This window comes from Myotis daubentonii, chromosome 1 (genome assembly GCF_963259705.1).
Source record: "Myotis daubentonii chromosome 1, mMyoDau2.1, whole genome shotgun sequence".
Lineage (NCBI taxonomy): Eukaryota > Metazoa > Chordata > Mammalia > Chiroptera > Vespertilionidae > Myotis > Myotis daubentonii.
Genome location: NC_081840.1, coordinates 6,947,706 through 6,964,158, shown reverse-complemented (window position 1 = coordinate 6,964,158; position 16,453 = coordinate 6,947,706). Strand labels below are relative to the sequence as shown.

At 48.9% G+C, this 16,453-nt stretch overlaps 1 protein-coding gene across 10 annotated transcripts in view; it reads right to left on the bottom strand.

The window, feature by feature from the left end:
• PPP2R5C (protein phosphatase 2 regulatory subunit B'gamma) overlaps positions 1-16,276 on the bottom strand; it is a 140,346-nt gene extending 124,070 nt beyond the window's left edge. For 2 of the 10 annotated variants that reach the window (XM_059686712.1, XM_059686702.1), the window contains exons 1-2: positions 16,064-16,276; positions 15,089-15,154 (exon numbers count right to left, since the gene is read on the bottom strand). In XM_059686712.1, coding sequence (XP_059542695.1) covers positions 15,089-15,154; positions 16,064-16,090 — 93 coding nt within the window. In that variant the 5' untranslated portion in view covers positions 16,091-16,276. Of the gene's footprint in view, positions 1-15,088; positions 15,204-16,063 lie in introns of those variants that run through there. The other 8 variants (XM_059686663.1, XM_059686655.1, XM_059686733.1 and 5 more) reach the window with 5 other exon arrangements.
• Between the last annotated feature and the right edge of the window lie 177 nt (positions 16,277-16,453).

The following is a 16,453-nucleotide window of genomic DNA, read 5'->3' as shown; positions in this document are numbered from 1 at the left end:
CACTAGAAGTGGCAATCTGGCTAAGTCATAAAAACAGAACGAAATCTGTGGAATCCACAGCCCATCGTGGGACACACTGGGAAAGGCTCCCACTACCTGAGAAAACAAAGTTCTCCCCAAGACCTTCTGACTCCACACATCTCCTCTCCCATAGGCCCTGCTGGTCCCACCTCCTGCGTCTCCCCCCCTGAGCATTCCTCCTCAAGGCCGGCAGAGTGACTTCCAGAAAAGGCCACCTGGTCCCATCTCCCTCGTGACCCCCATTCTGTTAGGTGGGGCCAGGCCTTCCTGCGCCCTGGAGCTCTCAGCTCAGGCTTCTCCTTTGTAACCAACGCGCTGACTTTACGCTCACTTGCTGATTACAAGGTGGATGTCTTTCCCCCAGTGAGGACTGTCAGCTCCTGGGGCACAGGCCTGTCTGGCCTAGACACCACACTGTCCAGTTCTGTGAAAAACATAGGGCCGCCCAGTACATGACAGGAGTCCAAGGAACTTGCAAGATCAGGAAAGCCTCTCTGAGAGCGTGTGCACGTGTGCTCATGTGTGCGTGCGTATGCGTGGAGCAGTGTCCAGGCAGGTGTCATTGAGAGCCGAGAGGTTCAGCACAGCCGTAGGCCACAGCACAGAGTGGGGCTGGGGTGGCCTCAGAGCCACCAGCCCAGGTTAAAGGGAAACTTGAAGCCAAGTGAAAGGGTCTGAGTGGGGCAATGACACAAACACGTTTTCCCTTTGAAAGGCCCCTAAGGCTCCAGGTGGCATCCGGTCCGATGGTTAGGGAAGCAGAGGAGCCACAGGAGGTTTTTCAGGAGATGAGGACGGCAAGTGGAACACTGGGCAGAGCAGAGAATCAGTGGGAAAACCAAGGTGCTAGTTGACAGGATGGAATGGAAGTGGGGGATGAAGAGGACGAGGAGTCAGGGAGACCTCCCAGACCTCTGGCTGACACAGGATGGGGACGTGGGACAAGCCACTGAAATAGGAAAGAAAAGGGGGGAAAGAAGCTGTGAATGTGCTGAGTCGGAGGTACTTCCACGGCGATGCCAGTGTCCTGGACGAGGAGTTCCAGTGACCTCTCTGCCTCTTTCTCCACACCATTCTCCCCCTCTGTCTGTTATACCAAGTGTCATTCTCCTTGGTACTGTCTGTCCCATCAGCTCTGGAGACAGGAAGACTGGCCTGCCTTCATCTACCTTCTCCACCTTGGGTGTTGCACAGCTGGCACTCAGGAAACCATCCTCTGAGCCAAAATGTCAACCTGGAGTCAACTCTCTACCTGGTCACTGAGGTCAGGGAATGAATGAGAACGCCTAGTCCAAGAGCATGAAGTGAGCAGAGAGGGGTGAAGGAGGAAGTGACAGAGGGCGCTGCGGAGACCCGGTTGGCAAAGCAAACGAAGGTGGGGCATCACAAGGCAAAGGGAAGGAGCTGCTCAGGAAGGAGGAAGGTCAATTCCACCGAATGTCACTGACGCCCAATGTCTGCTGGACTCATATCTCACAGGTTGTGGGGGCTGAGTGAGGGAGTGGAGGATGCAGCAGGAAGACCCAGAGTATTCACAACACCTTTGAAAAGTGTGGTAGGGCCCTGGCTGGTGTGGTCAGTGGTTAGAGCATCAGCATGTAGACCGGAGGATCATGGGTTCGATTCCCAGTCAAGGGCAGGTACCTGGGTTACAGGTTCAACTCCTGGCCCTGGTTGGGGTACATGCGGGAGGCAACCGATCGATGTGTCTCACTCACATCAGTCTCTCTCCTCTCTCCTCTCTCTCTTCCCTCCCTCCCTCCTTTCCTCCCTCCCTCCCCCTCCCTTCTACTCTCTCTTGAAATCAATGGAAAAAATTATCCTCTCGTGAGGATTTAGAAAAGTGTGGTGGGGAGAAGGAAGCAGGCGGGACACCAGGGGAAGCAGAGGCAGAGGATGCTGTCTGTGCATTAGGGAGCAGAGGGGTCTGAATATGCTGAATGGTGACTCAGGAGTTGTAAAATGGTCAATAAGCAGATGGAAAGATGCTCGACATCATTAGCCATCAGGGAAATGAAAATGAAAACCACAATGACATACTACTTTGCAACCACTAGGGTGGCTATAATATATACTTTTTAAATGGAAGATAAGTGATGGGGAGGATGGAGAGAAATTGGAACCCAATACACTGCTGGTGAAATGAAAAATGGTGTGACTGCTGTGGAAAACAGGCAGTTCCTCAGTAGTTTAACACAGAGCTACCAGAGGACCTAGCAATCCCACTCCTAGGTATGTACCCAAAGAACTGAAAACAGGTGTTCAAACAAAAACTCATACACTAGCTAATATTCATAGTAGCAGTACTAAAATAACCAAAGATGGAAATGACTCAAATGTCCATCAACTGATGAAACAACTGTGTTACAGCCAAACAATGGAATATTATTCAGCCATAAAAAGGAGTGAAGTACTCACATAGGCTATGTGTGTGATCCTTGATAATGTGATACTGAGTGAAAGAAGCCAGACACAACAAGCCCGATGTATGATCCACTGACATGAAATGCCCAGAACAAGCAACTCCACAAAGAGAAGAGGCGAGTCAGTGCTGCCAGGGGCTGGGGGAAGGACTTGAAAAGTTACTGCTTAATGGGTAAGGGTTTCCTTTTGGGGTGAGGACAATGCCCTGGAACCAGACTGAGGGGATGGTTACACAATACTGTAAACATACTAAATGCCACTAATGGTAAATGCTGTGTTATGTGTATTTCACTGCATATAAGAAAGTGTTTCATCTGTGCCAGCTCAGCTTGTTCAGGAAAGCCCCCAGCCTACCCGGCCTCGCTCTGCCCCAGGCACAATTAAGAGCTTCCTTCTTCTGTTACCCCTCTGACCTCTAAATTGGCCTTAGCTCTCTCTCTCTCTCTCCGTTTTTTGTTTTCTTTAAAAAATATATTTTTATTGTTTTCAGAGAGAAAGGGATAGGGCGAGATAGAAACATCAATGATGAGAGAGAATCATTGATTGGCTATCTCCTGCACGCCCCCTACTGGGGATCGAGCCTGCAACTGCGACCTCCTTGTTCATAGGTCAGTGCTCAACCACTGTGCCACACCAGCCAGGCATTCCCCACTCCCCCATTTTTTTAAAAATATGTTTTTATTAATTTTAGAAAGAGAGAAACGGAGAGGGATAGAAAGACAGAAACATCAATGAAAGAGATACATCAATCGACTGCCTCTTGCACGCCCCCTATTGGGAATCCAGAACCCAGTTCTTCATGGGTCAAAGTTCAAGCACTGAGACACACCAGCTGGGTGGCCTTAGCTCTCTCTCACATTGGGATGGCGGGTTCCTCTCTGACAGGAGGCTGAAAGCTCAACTAGGAACCCAGTGTTGAGGCCAGTGCCAGGCACACAGCAAGGGAGGAACCACCGGAGGACGGAAGCACCAGCCTGCCATTGCTAACCAGTGCCACCCGCTGTCCCCCTTCATTCTTGGAGGCGGATGCAAACGGCAGGTGCCCTGGGTGCCAAGGAGCATGCCTGTTTCGAAGGCCGAATGTGCCCAGCCTGGAGGAGGCATGATCGCTGGCGGGACACTAAGTGATGATAAACAACAGCTGTGCTGCTCCAGTTTAGGTGTTTACTCACAGCATGGACACTGGCTTATTTATCCTGAAATGACAAGAAAGTTTTGCAAAAAAGTATGAACATGTTTAGCTACTTGAATTGGGTAAAATCTAAAATAGACTTCGATCTTCCTTTTTTGGTCACTCCTGGAATGGAGATACCGTTTGGCAGTTTTGTTTCTACCTACTCGTTTGGTGAAGTGACAGATGCTCAGAATCTACTGTAGCCTCTATTTTTGGCTCAGTGATGGGGAATTATTTACCGAAGTCAGTGTTACGTATCAATCCCAAATCACAATGGCTGACCTTTTCCTGTCACTGCAAGTCGCAGCTCCTGGCTTCCTGAGCAAGCATGCAGCTCCCCACCACATTCAGAAGCAACTGCATTTTCTAGGCCGGATGTGGGGGCTTTGGGATGTTCTGAAAAACTGTTTGAGACTCAAACTGAAGCTATCCCAATGAAGTGAGAGCTCTGCCCTTCCATAGAGGGGTTTGTCAATGTGGAGCACTGGGATCCTTGAAGTTTTGGCAGTGGGGTCTTAGGGGAGGGGGAAGGGAAGTGGCCAGTCCCTGGCAGGTCTGGACCCAGCAATCCCACTCCTAGGTAAATACCCAAAAGAACTAAAAACAGGTGTTCAAGCAAAAACTTGTACACTAACTTGCACAGTGCTGGGCCCACAGGGAGGTGCAGAGGCAAAAGCACTGTCTGCCTAAGGCAGGGGTGGAGAACCTTTTTCTGCCAAAGGCCATACGGATATTTATAACTTCATTAGTGGGCCATACAAAATTATCAACTTAGCCCTAACCGGTTTGGCTCAGTGGATAGAGCGTCCGCCTGGGAATTGAAGGTTCTGAGGTTCAATTCCGGTCAAGGGCATGTACCTTGGTTGCAGGCACAACCCCAGTAGGGAGTGTGCAGGAGGCAGCTGATTGATGTTTCTCTCTCATTGATGTTTCTAGCTCTCTATCCCTCTCCTACATCCTCTCCCTTCCTCTCTGTAAAAAAAATCAATAAAATATATTAAAAAAAATTATCAACTTAAAAATTAGCCTACCCTAGCCAGTTTGGCTCAGTGGATAGAGTGTCGGCCTGTGGACTGACGGGTCCCAGGTTCAATTCAGGTCAAGGGCACATGCCCGGGTTGTGGACTCAATCCCCAGTAGGGGGTGTGCAGGAGGCAGCCGATCAATGATTCTCATCATTGATGTTTCTATCTCTCTCTCCCTCTCCCTTCTTCTCTGAAATCAATAATAATAATAATAAACCCTGCTAGATTTGGTCAAACATTGAATTAACTCACCCCTGATGCCTCGGCAGGGCCAGATCAAATGATTATATAGCCTGTAGGCTGGACGCGCCCTATCTCTGGCTTAAGGGGTGCCAGGCATCTTCCCAATTCTTCCACAGCAGCCAGTGTGCATGGCTGCACATTGGTAGGCAGAGAGAACAAGATTCTAGAAGCTTTCCTTCACCCTCAGGAAAAAGTGACCCACTGCAGTTTCTAAAAAGATGCATCAAACTTGCACATCTCAGTGCCTGGCAGTCACCCCCACCCCCCAACCTTCTATACAGCCAGGCAATAGCAGCCCCATAAATTCACAGTGGAAAAAAAACACCCCAAGTGTTTGGGAGGTTTTTTGTACTTAGAGATATTTCCTTCAAACTACAAAGTAGGCACCTGTAATTGTGACAAAGCCTCATTTCTATATGTTTTCCCATAAACGGGATCACTGTACTAAGTAGTACCTCTTCCCTTTCAATCAAACACTGCAAGTCTAATATTCACAATGAGATGTAAGACATTTATTGTTCAACTAGAGGCCCGGTGCATGAAATTTGTAAACGGACAGGGTCCCTAGGCTTGACCGGAGATCAGTGCCAATCAGGCACCCCCCCCCCCCATCACCTCCTCCTTCCTTCACCCACGCTGCCACCACTGAGAGGTTCCCCCTGCCTCCCCGTCTCCTCCTTCCCTCAGTGCCCCAGGGCCACTGCTGGTCACCCGCCATGTTCTGTGCCGCCCCCTGGTGGTCAGCGCACATCATAGCAAGCGATCGAACTATTCTCCAGGTTGGAATCCCAAGGGGACACTCTGCATATTAACCTTTTATATATATATAGATTAGGCAGGTCAAACCACTGGTCTCTCAATAGCTTCCAGATGGTGAATGGAGTAAAAAAAAAACAAAACAAAGGGATACTTCTTTCACAGAGCATAACCACTGCTGGTCTCAGGTAAGAGTCCATGCAGAGACCCACAAAGTAACAACAGTGTCCAGCTTCTGCCAAAGTTCCTCTAAGTACTGAACCTGATTTGGATTCCACTAGGCCAGGGGTCATCAAGCTAAAGCCCATGGGCCATATCTGGCCCCTTGCCTATTTTGTGAATAAAGTGTCATTGGAACACAGCCATGGCTATTAGTTTACATGTTGTCTATGGTTATTCACTTGCTGCAACAGTAGAGTTGAGTAGTTGCAACAGAGACTGTATGACACTCAAAGTCTAAAATACTTATTATCTGACCCTTTACAGAAAAAGTTTCCTGACCCCTACATTAAGCCAACAATTCCTGGCTGAGAGGTGAAAATAAGGGAAGGACAGAGATTTTCCTGATCAAGACTGACCATGCACACCAATCAGCAAACCACGTGAGTCCCATTACAAGTGGTAATGAAAGAATGGGGAAGTTAAAACCTCCAATAAGAAAAATCTGCATGGGGAGTCGTTGGTGCACCTCAGGACAAGAGCATTCAACAAATGTCTGGGAGTAGAAAGCAGACGGAGAGGTGGGTGTGGCGAGGTGTAGAAGGCAAGTGATCTGTCCACACAGAGGCCCCCAGAGGCTCAGGACTCAGAAACTCTGGAGGGAGTAAGTCATGGAGTAAGTCACGGAGCAGAAAAGGAGTTTAGTCTTTGGTTTGAATAATGGCCTGTCCATAGCCACTGAACATTTGCACAACAGGTGAACCAGGTGTTTATGAAGAGAGAAAAGGTATTCTTTAAAGAAACGAGACTGTTTAGGGAAAACTAAGGCTGCTAGTGCCAGAGCGTTACTCCTTTTGAGCAAAGCTCTGCATTCTGGTCTCTATAAGTCAGAAGCCACAAAAGCCAGCTCTCAAATCAGGCCTGTAAAGCAAGCAGTCAGCTGACAAGCCATCCAAGTCCAGAACCCACAGCCAGCGGTACCAGCGCCTCATCTTTGCAGGTGCAGACAAGATAGCAGGCATCTGAGCGGGCCTTGTCATCTAGTGGTCTCCTTGCTTCAATTCTTGCCCCTCTATTTCCTACAAAGGATCTGTTGCAGAGGTCTTTTAAATGCTTAAGTCAGGTTGTCTCACTTCCCTGCTCAAAATTCCTCAATGGTTTCCTATCATTCTTAGAATAAAAATCCAAAACCCTGCTGATAAGATCTTACTGGACCCTGCCTTGTCCATCTCTTGGACTTCACCCCTCCTGCTTGAGCCACCCTCGCTTCTCTTCAGCCAAGTTAGCCTTCTTTCTGGAGGACACACAAGCTCCCGTGTGCCGCAAAGCCTTTGCACTAGCTGCTTCCACTGCTGGACCACCCTTTCCCAGATTTTTGCACCACTGGCTTCTTCTTCACATTCTGCTCCCACCTTTAACACCATCACCATCTTGGCGAGACCATCTCTGACCACCTGGGTCTCTAGCAAGGGGGCTGCCAGAGGTGGTCCTGCCCTACCAGGGGTTTCTGGAAACTTGTGAGTACAGTTTTGATAACACAATGACCAGAGGGAGCTACTGGTGTCCAGAGCCCCGGAGCTACTGCTCTGCAAAGTGTGAGATGCCCTCACACCAAATGTCACCAGTGCCCCTGAGAAAAACTAGTGCACACAGCACTCACTGAAAGTAACCACGGGGTTCAGGCACCCTGCCTTGTCCTGCACCGAATCCCCAGCACCCACAATGGCATTCAGCACACAATCTGCAACATGAAAGAGAAAGGCCAAGATAAAGGGAGAGTGACAGAGAGGCAGAAGGAAGACCAGTCCCATGAGCAGGAGAGTCTGGCTGGAGAGCCCACCCTCTACCACACACCTCTGCTTCCCGGGAGAGGAGGAGGTCTTGGATGTAGGGCCAATCAGCACAACAGTAGAAAGAAGTTGCTCTGCCATACGCTGACAGTGGATTGTGACATGGGAACTATAGATTTTCATATTTTTTTAATTTTTAAATATATTTGTTAATCCTCACCCAAGGATATTTTTTCCATTGCTTTTTAGACAGAGTGGAAGGGAGGGGGAAAGACAGAGAGGGAGAAACATCAATGTGTCACCCTGACAGGGGCATGGATTAAGCCTGTAACCGAGGTATGTGCCCTTGACCAGAATCGAACCTGAAACCGAACCCAGAACCTGTCAGCCCACAGGCCAACACTCCAACCACTGAGCTAAACCAGGCAGGGCAAAACTATTTCATTTTTTAACCCTGTGTTTTGATAAAGACAAAATGTCTAAACAGAAAGTCGAGGACGACACTTTCCCTTGGGTCCCCAGACCCACTCCTATGGGAATAGCAGATCTTCTTCTGCGTATCAGGGCCTCATGACATAGGGGGTTCCAGACCAAGTGATGACAGGGCTTCCCTCGCATCTTACCACTGAATTCCCTTTTCTTCTCCCCTTCCTCCATTCCCTAATTTTATCCACTTTCTTCTCCTTTGCCAATGTGTCTTCTTTTCCTTTAAATTTAATCTTAAATTTGCTATCTCATATTTAAAAAGTGATAGCTAACAAAGTTAAATATACTCACATTATAAATATTTTGGAAAACACAGCTAGGTGTAAGGCAGCTCTGTCTGATCGACCTTTCTATGAAGCAGAAAATGTTCTATATTTGCTGACCAATAGTGCAGCCACTAGCCACATGTGGCTCCTGAGCACTTGAACTGTGGCTACTATGACCAAGGAACGGAGTTTCTAAAGTTCATTTAATTTTCATTGATTTCAACAGACACACATGCCAGAGGCTGACGTCTTGCACAGCACAGATCTAATACAGCAGAGCTCCCAGACACTTTGACAGTCCCAATGGCAAACACAGCACAAGCTCAGAGCAACTCCCCTTTAGAGCCATAATAAATCTCATCTTAAAACAAACAAACAAAATATCCAATGTCCTCAACCAATACTGCACTTTCTAGGAGAGTTTAACCTCTAGGCTTGTTCTCTTGCTCCCCCAGGTGGAGAAAACAAAGATGGGTTTGGTTTTGGGAAGCAGCACTTCTGCACAGGCTGCTCTCCAACCTGACCAAAAAGCGGGGAAGTCTTTGCTGAACAAAAACTGAGATAATGACCAGAAAATGCAAGACAATTACCTATAATGTGCCGAAGCAGACACCCTGGTACCCTGACCTTGGTGGGTTCCCAATGTTTTAGAGAATCTTGGAGCTTTTTTATAGCTGAAATCGTTCAGATGAAATTTCCTTGTGACTTAGGAAAATGTCACAATGACTCATGCTGGTGGCAGACTGACCCCCCAGCTTTCACAGATGCTGCAGGGTGCCTCTCCACTATACACACCTCCTGCCTCCAGGCCCTAACAAAAATGGCAAGTGCTAAGAAGCATCAAGTTAAATGCTGTCTTCAAGGACTTAATCTAGTTAGGGAGGCAAATCAAGGTATCCCAGGCAGTACAAATGATAATCAGTAGAGCAAATAATTGCTACTCATATTTAAAAGATGGAAAAAAATATGACCCAAAATGGGGAGAAAAATCCCTCTTAAATCTCAGGATAAATGAACTTGAGTTGCAGCTAAGAGGATGAAAGGATTCAGAACAAAGGACTGGAAGAGGATCCACAGTGATTCTCAAAGTGGCCCCTTGAGCCCCTTCTGGGGTCAATTGTTGTTATGACAGTACTAAGACACGATTTGCCTTTATAACCATCATGTCGATTTTTCACTGGCTATAAGACAACTGACCAAAACAGACTGAATGCAGGAGCAGACTCGAGAAGCCAGCTTCTTCTATTAAACCAGATATTAGAGACTTGCAAAAACAGTGCAATGCCACTTTCTCAGTGAATTTTATAGTTATTTCTCATAAAAATATGTGATTTATGATAACATGTAATGGGTGTGAGATTATTACTAGATGAATTAATGAACATTTAACATTTGTTTTAATTTCAATATGCAACCTATCAGACAGCTATAACCCACTAAATAAGGCTCTTTGGGTCCTTGCTAACTTTTAAGACTGTAAAGGTGCTGACACCCCTTCTGCCTGAGCACTGCTGCTTGAAAGGAAGGAGACATTATTCTTAGACATATACGTGCTGCGCATGACTTACAAGCTAATGTACTCTGTGGAGGGGTCTCTAGAGCAGTGATGTCTACAGCGGGCCATTCTGCCCTCCAGGAGGCTTCTGGTAAAGTTTGAAGTCACTTGTGGTTGTCCTACTGGAGGAGGTGGGGGGCTACTGGCATCTCCTGGAGAAGGCCAAGGGCAATGGCGAACTTCCTACAGAGCACAGGACTACGGGGAAGCACCGGCCCCACACAGGTTACCAAGGGTGGGATGCCTGCCCCAGAGCAGCAGAGCTCACAGAGGGACACCCAGGGTCTACCAAACGTCTAGCTTGGAAGCAGGACAGGAGCGGGCACTAGAAAGGGGACAGCTCGGGGAAGAACTGCTTCCCCATTGCCCCAATGGAGGTAAAGCTCCTGGCTCCCCTCCGCCGAACTCAAATACCTTCCCATCCCTGACCGTCTTCTCCGCAGAGCCTCATCTTTCCTCAATGGAGCTGCCGGGGGTAGTGAACCAATTAAAAATGGGGAATTAATTACACATGACTTAAAAAATATATATATATAAAGTACTATTCCTTGGGTCATCTCTGAGTTACTCTACAGTTCAATCTAGGGTTGTATGGGAAAAAGTTGGGAAGAGAATGATTGAAAATGTGCTGTGGGAGGCCCCCAACAGAACCCCGAGTTCAGAACTGAGCCCACAGAGAGTGGCTTTTGGTATTCTGGGGCGGGGAATCAGGGACCCTGCTCTCCCAGGGTGACAGTCATAGCTGCCTCCCCAGAAAACACACCTGCCAACAAAACGGCTTTCCTTGTCCTCTTCTAACTCTGGTTAAAATTCCTGCTACAGAGACAAGTGACTAGAAAGTCAAAAACTTTCTCTTGGAAAGGTATTTTCCATAAAAATGTTATTTATGTTAACATGTAACAGGTGTTATTATTGTTACATGAGTTAATACATATTTTCAAAATTTCAGTTGTTAGTTTGTAAACATGGCTCCACGCCCTGCACCTATGGGCTCTAAGCTAGCCTGGTTCCCTGTCTCTGGGATACCAAGGGGTGGCAGGGGAATGTAAAGAGACAGATTATAAAGAGGAAGAAGTTATTACCAAAGGTAGGTGTCAAAATGAGCTATCAAGTTGGAGAATGGATTGCCCAGCTTTCTTTCCAGCAACACATATTATGTAAGAGTTGCTGTAGAGACTTTCAAACAAAAACTAAGCTGAGGCAGGATATGTAAAATGCACAACTAGGGAACAACACTTGTACAACCTTTAATGTACTTAAAGCAAATCACTTTACAAAAAGCATTAACACAATATATATACTTTTAAAATATATTTTTATTGATTTCAGAGAGGAAGGGAGAGGGAGAGAGATAGAAAATAGAAACATCAATGGTGGGAGAGAATCATTGATCGGCTGCCTCCTGCACGCCCTCTACTGAGGATCGAGCACGCAACCCGGGTATGTGCCCTGACCGGGAATCGAACCATGACCTCCTGGTTTAAGGGTCAATGCTCAACCACTGAGCCATGCCAGCGGGGCTTATTTATATATATTTTTAAATATATATCTTTATTCATTTCAGAGAGGATGGGAGAGGGAGAAAGAGATAGAAACATCAATGATGAGAGAGAATCATTGATTGGCTGACTCATGCACGCCCCACACCGGGGATAGAGCCCACAACCCAGGCATGTGCCCTGACAGGGAATCAAACCGTGACCTCCTGGCTCATAGGATGATGCTCAACCACTGAGCCATGCCGGCTGGGCAAAGCATTAGCACTTTAAATCATAACTCTGGGCACAGCACACAAATTAAAAAACAAAAACACCATCGCATGGCCTAGTATTCCAAAATGGCCTTTAAGACTCTCTGGGCAACTTATTAAGTTTCTAAATATGCATAAGATGCCCCCAGTTATGTTTCCACAGATGTGAGTGTTACACCAAGAACAGCTATTCAAAGATGAGTTTCTCCGTCAGCCTCCAGAGTACCCCACTGCAAGTGGTCCGTGAGCCCATTTGTGGCGTCACTCCTTAAAAGTGTGTCATGAAATGAACCAGCAGTAGGTACTGGGCAGAAATTTTTATTTCCAGGACAGGTCACAGCTGAACTAGCAAGTCAAATGTAAACATTCTATTTGAAAGAGAGAAAAAAAGAAAAATGTGCCAATACACCTTATTCAAGAAGCAGAAATTTCTAGAAATAGGCAAAAACTGCACAGCAGTAGTTATGACCGGTATTTTGTTGCATTGAAAGATATAGCCTGTCACACATTTTACAGGGAAAACTTGTTTCAAGAGGGGTCGCACCTAGTCCCGTATAGTAAAAAAATGGCCAAATCTGAAACTCACCAACTCATTTTAGAGGTGAGGAAAACAGGGCCACAGAAGTTAGGTCACAGATTACAACCATCAGGGATCAGCATTTTCATCATCCAATCCCCAGGCTGAACTGCTTTCCCTATACCACTCTATCCTTTACCTTAGGACTTCATTTCCTTACTAAAAACCCAGGCCATCAGATGTTCCTTGTTTGAACCAAAAAACGTTCTGCAATGTAAGCCACTGGCTCCTCTTCCTGTGAGGCTAGATTATAACTAGCCAGGACTATAGTGTCAATCTTCCCACATTCAGATCCATGTAATAACTCCACCACAGGCCACGTTCTGGGGCATATTCTCTGTGGGGGTTATACCCAAATCGGGCCAATCTGACCTGGCTGGATACCTGTTCTGCACACTCTCAGGTTGTAGCCATCCTAACAGAAGTGTGTTCACAGGGTAACCTGAGCAAAGGGCTGAATGAAGAGGATGTGATATTAAAAAGGCTTGAAAAGCAACATGGGAACGGCAAACTGATTTAAATCATTCAGGTTAAAATATTCAAGTTCAGGGGTAATACCGAGAGGCAGGAGAGCAAAAGAGTGTGCAGTAATGGCTTAATTCACCTGCCTGAGTCAATCGTATTTGCTAAGTGGGTGGAACTCGATGTGAAGAAGCGAGATGAAGACTAAGAGGAGAAAACAACAATAAAAAAGTAAGGTTCGACTCCAAAGTTCAGATGAACTTAAGTGCCTCAATTTGTATTCCTGAAAAATAATTCACACAGCCATCTGCTAGTGTCATGCTTAATATGCCATGTTGCCTCTGGTATCTTTATGAGGAAGTATTGAAGGACCTGGCGGGTCAGTATTTTTTAGGGGTCATTTCAAGCTCTGTAGCTCCACCTCTCAAGACAGTAGCACCAGGAAAAAATACAAAAAAAGACAACTGGGGCATCACATCAGACAATGCAGGCCACACCTCAAGTGTCTTCCTCACCTGACATTCTGGGAACTCAATCCACCTTAAAAACATTTTACATATTAGTGGCTTTGGTATCTTTCAGTTACTAATGGCTTTTTCAGGCTCAAACTTCATATTATCCATCCTTATAACCAGGTTCTTTCCACTAAAATAGGAATAAAAGAACCATACCCACTGATACTTCTTTGTGATGAGAACAGTGAGAGGAGCAGGTATGTGAGCAAGAAAGGCTTGGGGAGCACTAGGAAGTCTTAGCAGTTTTGATGAAAGATCCACAAACTAATAAAAAGAAAACAAAAAGCACCCTCTCAGAGACACTAAATTCCATTTAAGTCAATGCAGTCAAAAGAGTGACACGGAAGTAAGCAAGTCAAATGCGAGAACAGTAAAACTTGATTGGCTGCTATAAGGAAAGGGCAGGAAAAGACTGGCGCAGACAATCCCTAACTACAGATAGTTAAGGAATCTTTAGGATTTCTGTGTTTTGATTTGGGGAGGGCAAAAGATTTGCTGGAATAAACCACCTGCTGAATGCTTAGAATACATCCAAGATAACCTGGGGCTCAAAGAAAGGATACTGCAAATAATGGCCACGCAGAATTGAACTCACTCTAATTTGGCTTACAGGAAGGGGTCTGACACTGCCAAATTACTGCCATCTGTGATGAGACCAGAGACCTCCAGGATCCGGCTCTGGAGGAGAACCAGGCCACTGCATCAAGCAGCTTCTCTGCTCCCAATGATTCAAAAGGGCCTATTAGCTCTGCCTGGCTCCAGACAGCTCCCTGGACCCTGAGCCTAGTCACAAGGAAGAAAAGGCAACGCCGGGGGCTGGCTCTGCAAATGCTCTCAAAGCACAACTGTGTCAGAGACTACATTGACTTCGCTGGGTGGACACAACCTTCTCCGGGCATTTCAGCTGTTCCACAAGGATCCCAAAGTCAGGAAGCAAAAGAAGTCAGAATTGGCCAATACAGACAGAAAGACAATATGAAAGATAGAAGACTATATAAATACTAGTGGCCCGGTGCACGAAATTCATGCAGGGCGGGGCGGGGGGGGGGGGTGTCCCTCAGCCCAGTCTGCACCCTCTCCAATCTGGGACCCCTTGGGGGATGTCCAGCTCCTAACTGCTCACTTGCCTGACTGCCTGATCACCCCTAACCACTCTGCCTGCTGGCCTGATCACCTCCAACTGCCCCCCCTCCCCCGCCAGTCAGCTTGTCCCCAATTGCCCCCCCTGCCGGCCTGCTCACCCCCAACTGCCCCCGCCCCTGCCGGCATGTTTGCCCCTAACTGCCTCTGCCTCGGCCCCACCACCATGGCTTTGTCTGGAAGGATGTCCGGAAGGTCTCCCGGTCTAATTAGCATATAACTCTTGTATTAGTATAGATACCCAAACCAGATAAACCAAAATATAGCAACACTATTGGGGAAAGAGACTAAGGGGATCAGACATCAAAGAGCCGGCCCAGGACACCAGCAGCATCCGGCACAGCAAGGCGGTGGAAGGAGAAGGAGCTGCTGAGAGAGGGGCCGGCACCTGCAAAGGAAGGGGCAGGATGAAAGCTGAAAGGAACACGAACAACCGCCGGCGGGAGAGAGGCCATGACACCAGTGTCCACTGGATGGCTCCCAGGCTTGAGGTGGGGGGAACGAAGCTGAAAATACTAGCAGCACCAATTCGCCCCACTGTCATAGAAGCAGCCTTATTGACCCAGCGTAGAATAATAAAAACCAAAGTAACTTAAAACGAGGGTGATGAAAGACACTAGGAAAAAAAAAAAATCTCACATAGGGGACCGTTACGAAACCCTACGTTTTCTCAGCCTCGGTTTTTCTAGCCTAAGCTCAAAGCTGTTCACGAAAAAGCAGAAAGTGAGCATCTGAGAATAGTTACCTCTGGTTCTATGGTGTCTTGTGCTTCTTTTGAACCTCTTCCACTTTTTCCTGCTTTTGGTACTTCCTGGGAAACGTCAAGCAGAATTAATTAGGCTTCTCCAAGTTTGGGACGGCTGAACAACAGATAAATCAAAACGCAGTTTAAAAACGGACTCATCCAATTACAATGGGTTCAATCAACACCGTCCAGAAATCCTCCATCACAGTTTAATTAGAAATACAGTATTGCGACGCCCCCCCCCCGTACCTCCCGCCCCCCACCCCCCCCCCACCCCCATTGTACGTACTTGGGCTGAAAACTTTAAGCGGAAACAGGTAAACCCACATGTACACAGCGCTGTCGGCATTTTGAAAAGATCCCCATCTCATCCCGCTCCTCCCTCCCAGCGAAGCCCCGGGAGCGGGCATTTCTGGGGTGACACCGAAACGCTAGATAGAGCTCCACCTGAAGCAGAAGCACCCCGCCACCCCCACGCACACGCAGCACCCACACCCGCTCACGGCCGTCCCCGCCGCCACCCCGATCATGACAGCATTTCGGGGTCCAGGGCGGCCCTCCGGAGAGCAGACCGCTCTTCCGCAGCACTAACCGGGGTCCGCTCGCTCCCCTTCGCCTCGGCCGGGGCCCCTCACGGGCGCCCGCAGCCCGCACCCCGAAACCCCATTTCCAGGTACGCGAGGCTGGGTCAACCACCTCCGCGACCGCACCTGCCCCCTCACGCCCACCGCGCGCGCCGCCCCGGGTGCCCACGCCGGCCGTCAGGACCCCCCGCCCCGGCGCGACCCGCCCCCGCCCCCGCCCCGGGAGCGGGCAGAGCGGCGCCCCCAAAGCCCTCAGGACTCCGGCGTCGGGGGTCCCAGGCGCAGGACCCCGAGCCCCGCCGCGCCCCGCTCCCGGGCAGCTCCCTGCCGCCCTCCGCGCGGCCCCTTCCCCTTCCCGCCGGCCCGTCCCGTGACCCGGGCCCCGACTCACTTTCTCCTTCTTGTTTTTATTCGGCATGGCTGGTGCGGGCCGCCGCCGCCGCCGCTCCTGCTGCCGGCCCCTCAGCAGCAGTAGCGCCCCCGCCCCGGCCGTCGCGCCCTCCCGGCCGCCGCCGCCGCCGCCGCCGCCCCGGGGACTGAGCCGTCCGCTCGCTCCCGCTTCCCCTTTTCCAGGCTCCCAGAGGCTGCGGCAGCCGCGGCGGCGGCGGCGGCGGCGTCTCTCCGCCCCTTCCCCGGGCCGCCCCGCCCCTCCCCTCCCCCGGGCCGCCCCGCCCCTTCCCAGCCCGTGGATCCCGGGCCGCCCACCTCGCCCTGCCCAGGCCACGCCCCCTCCCGCTAGGCGGCCGACCATTGGCCGAGGCGCCCTCACGTGCCCTAACGC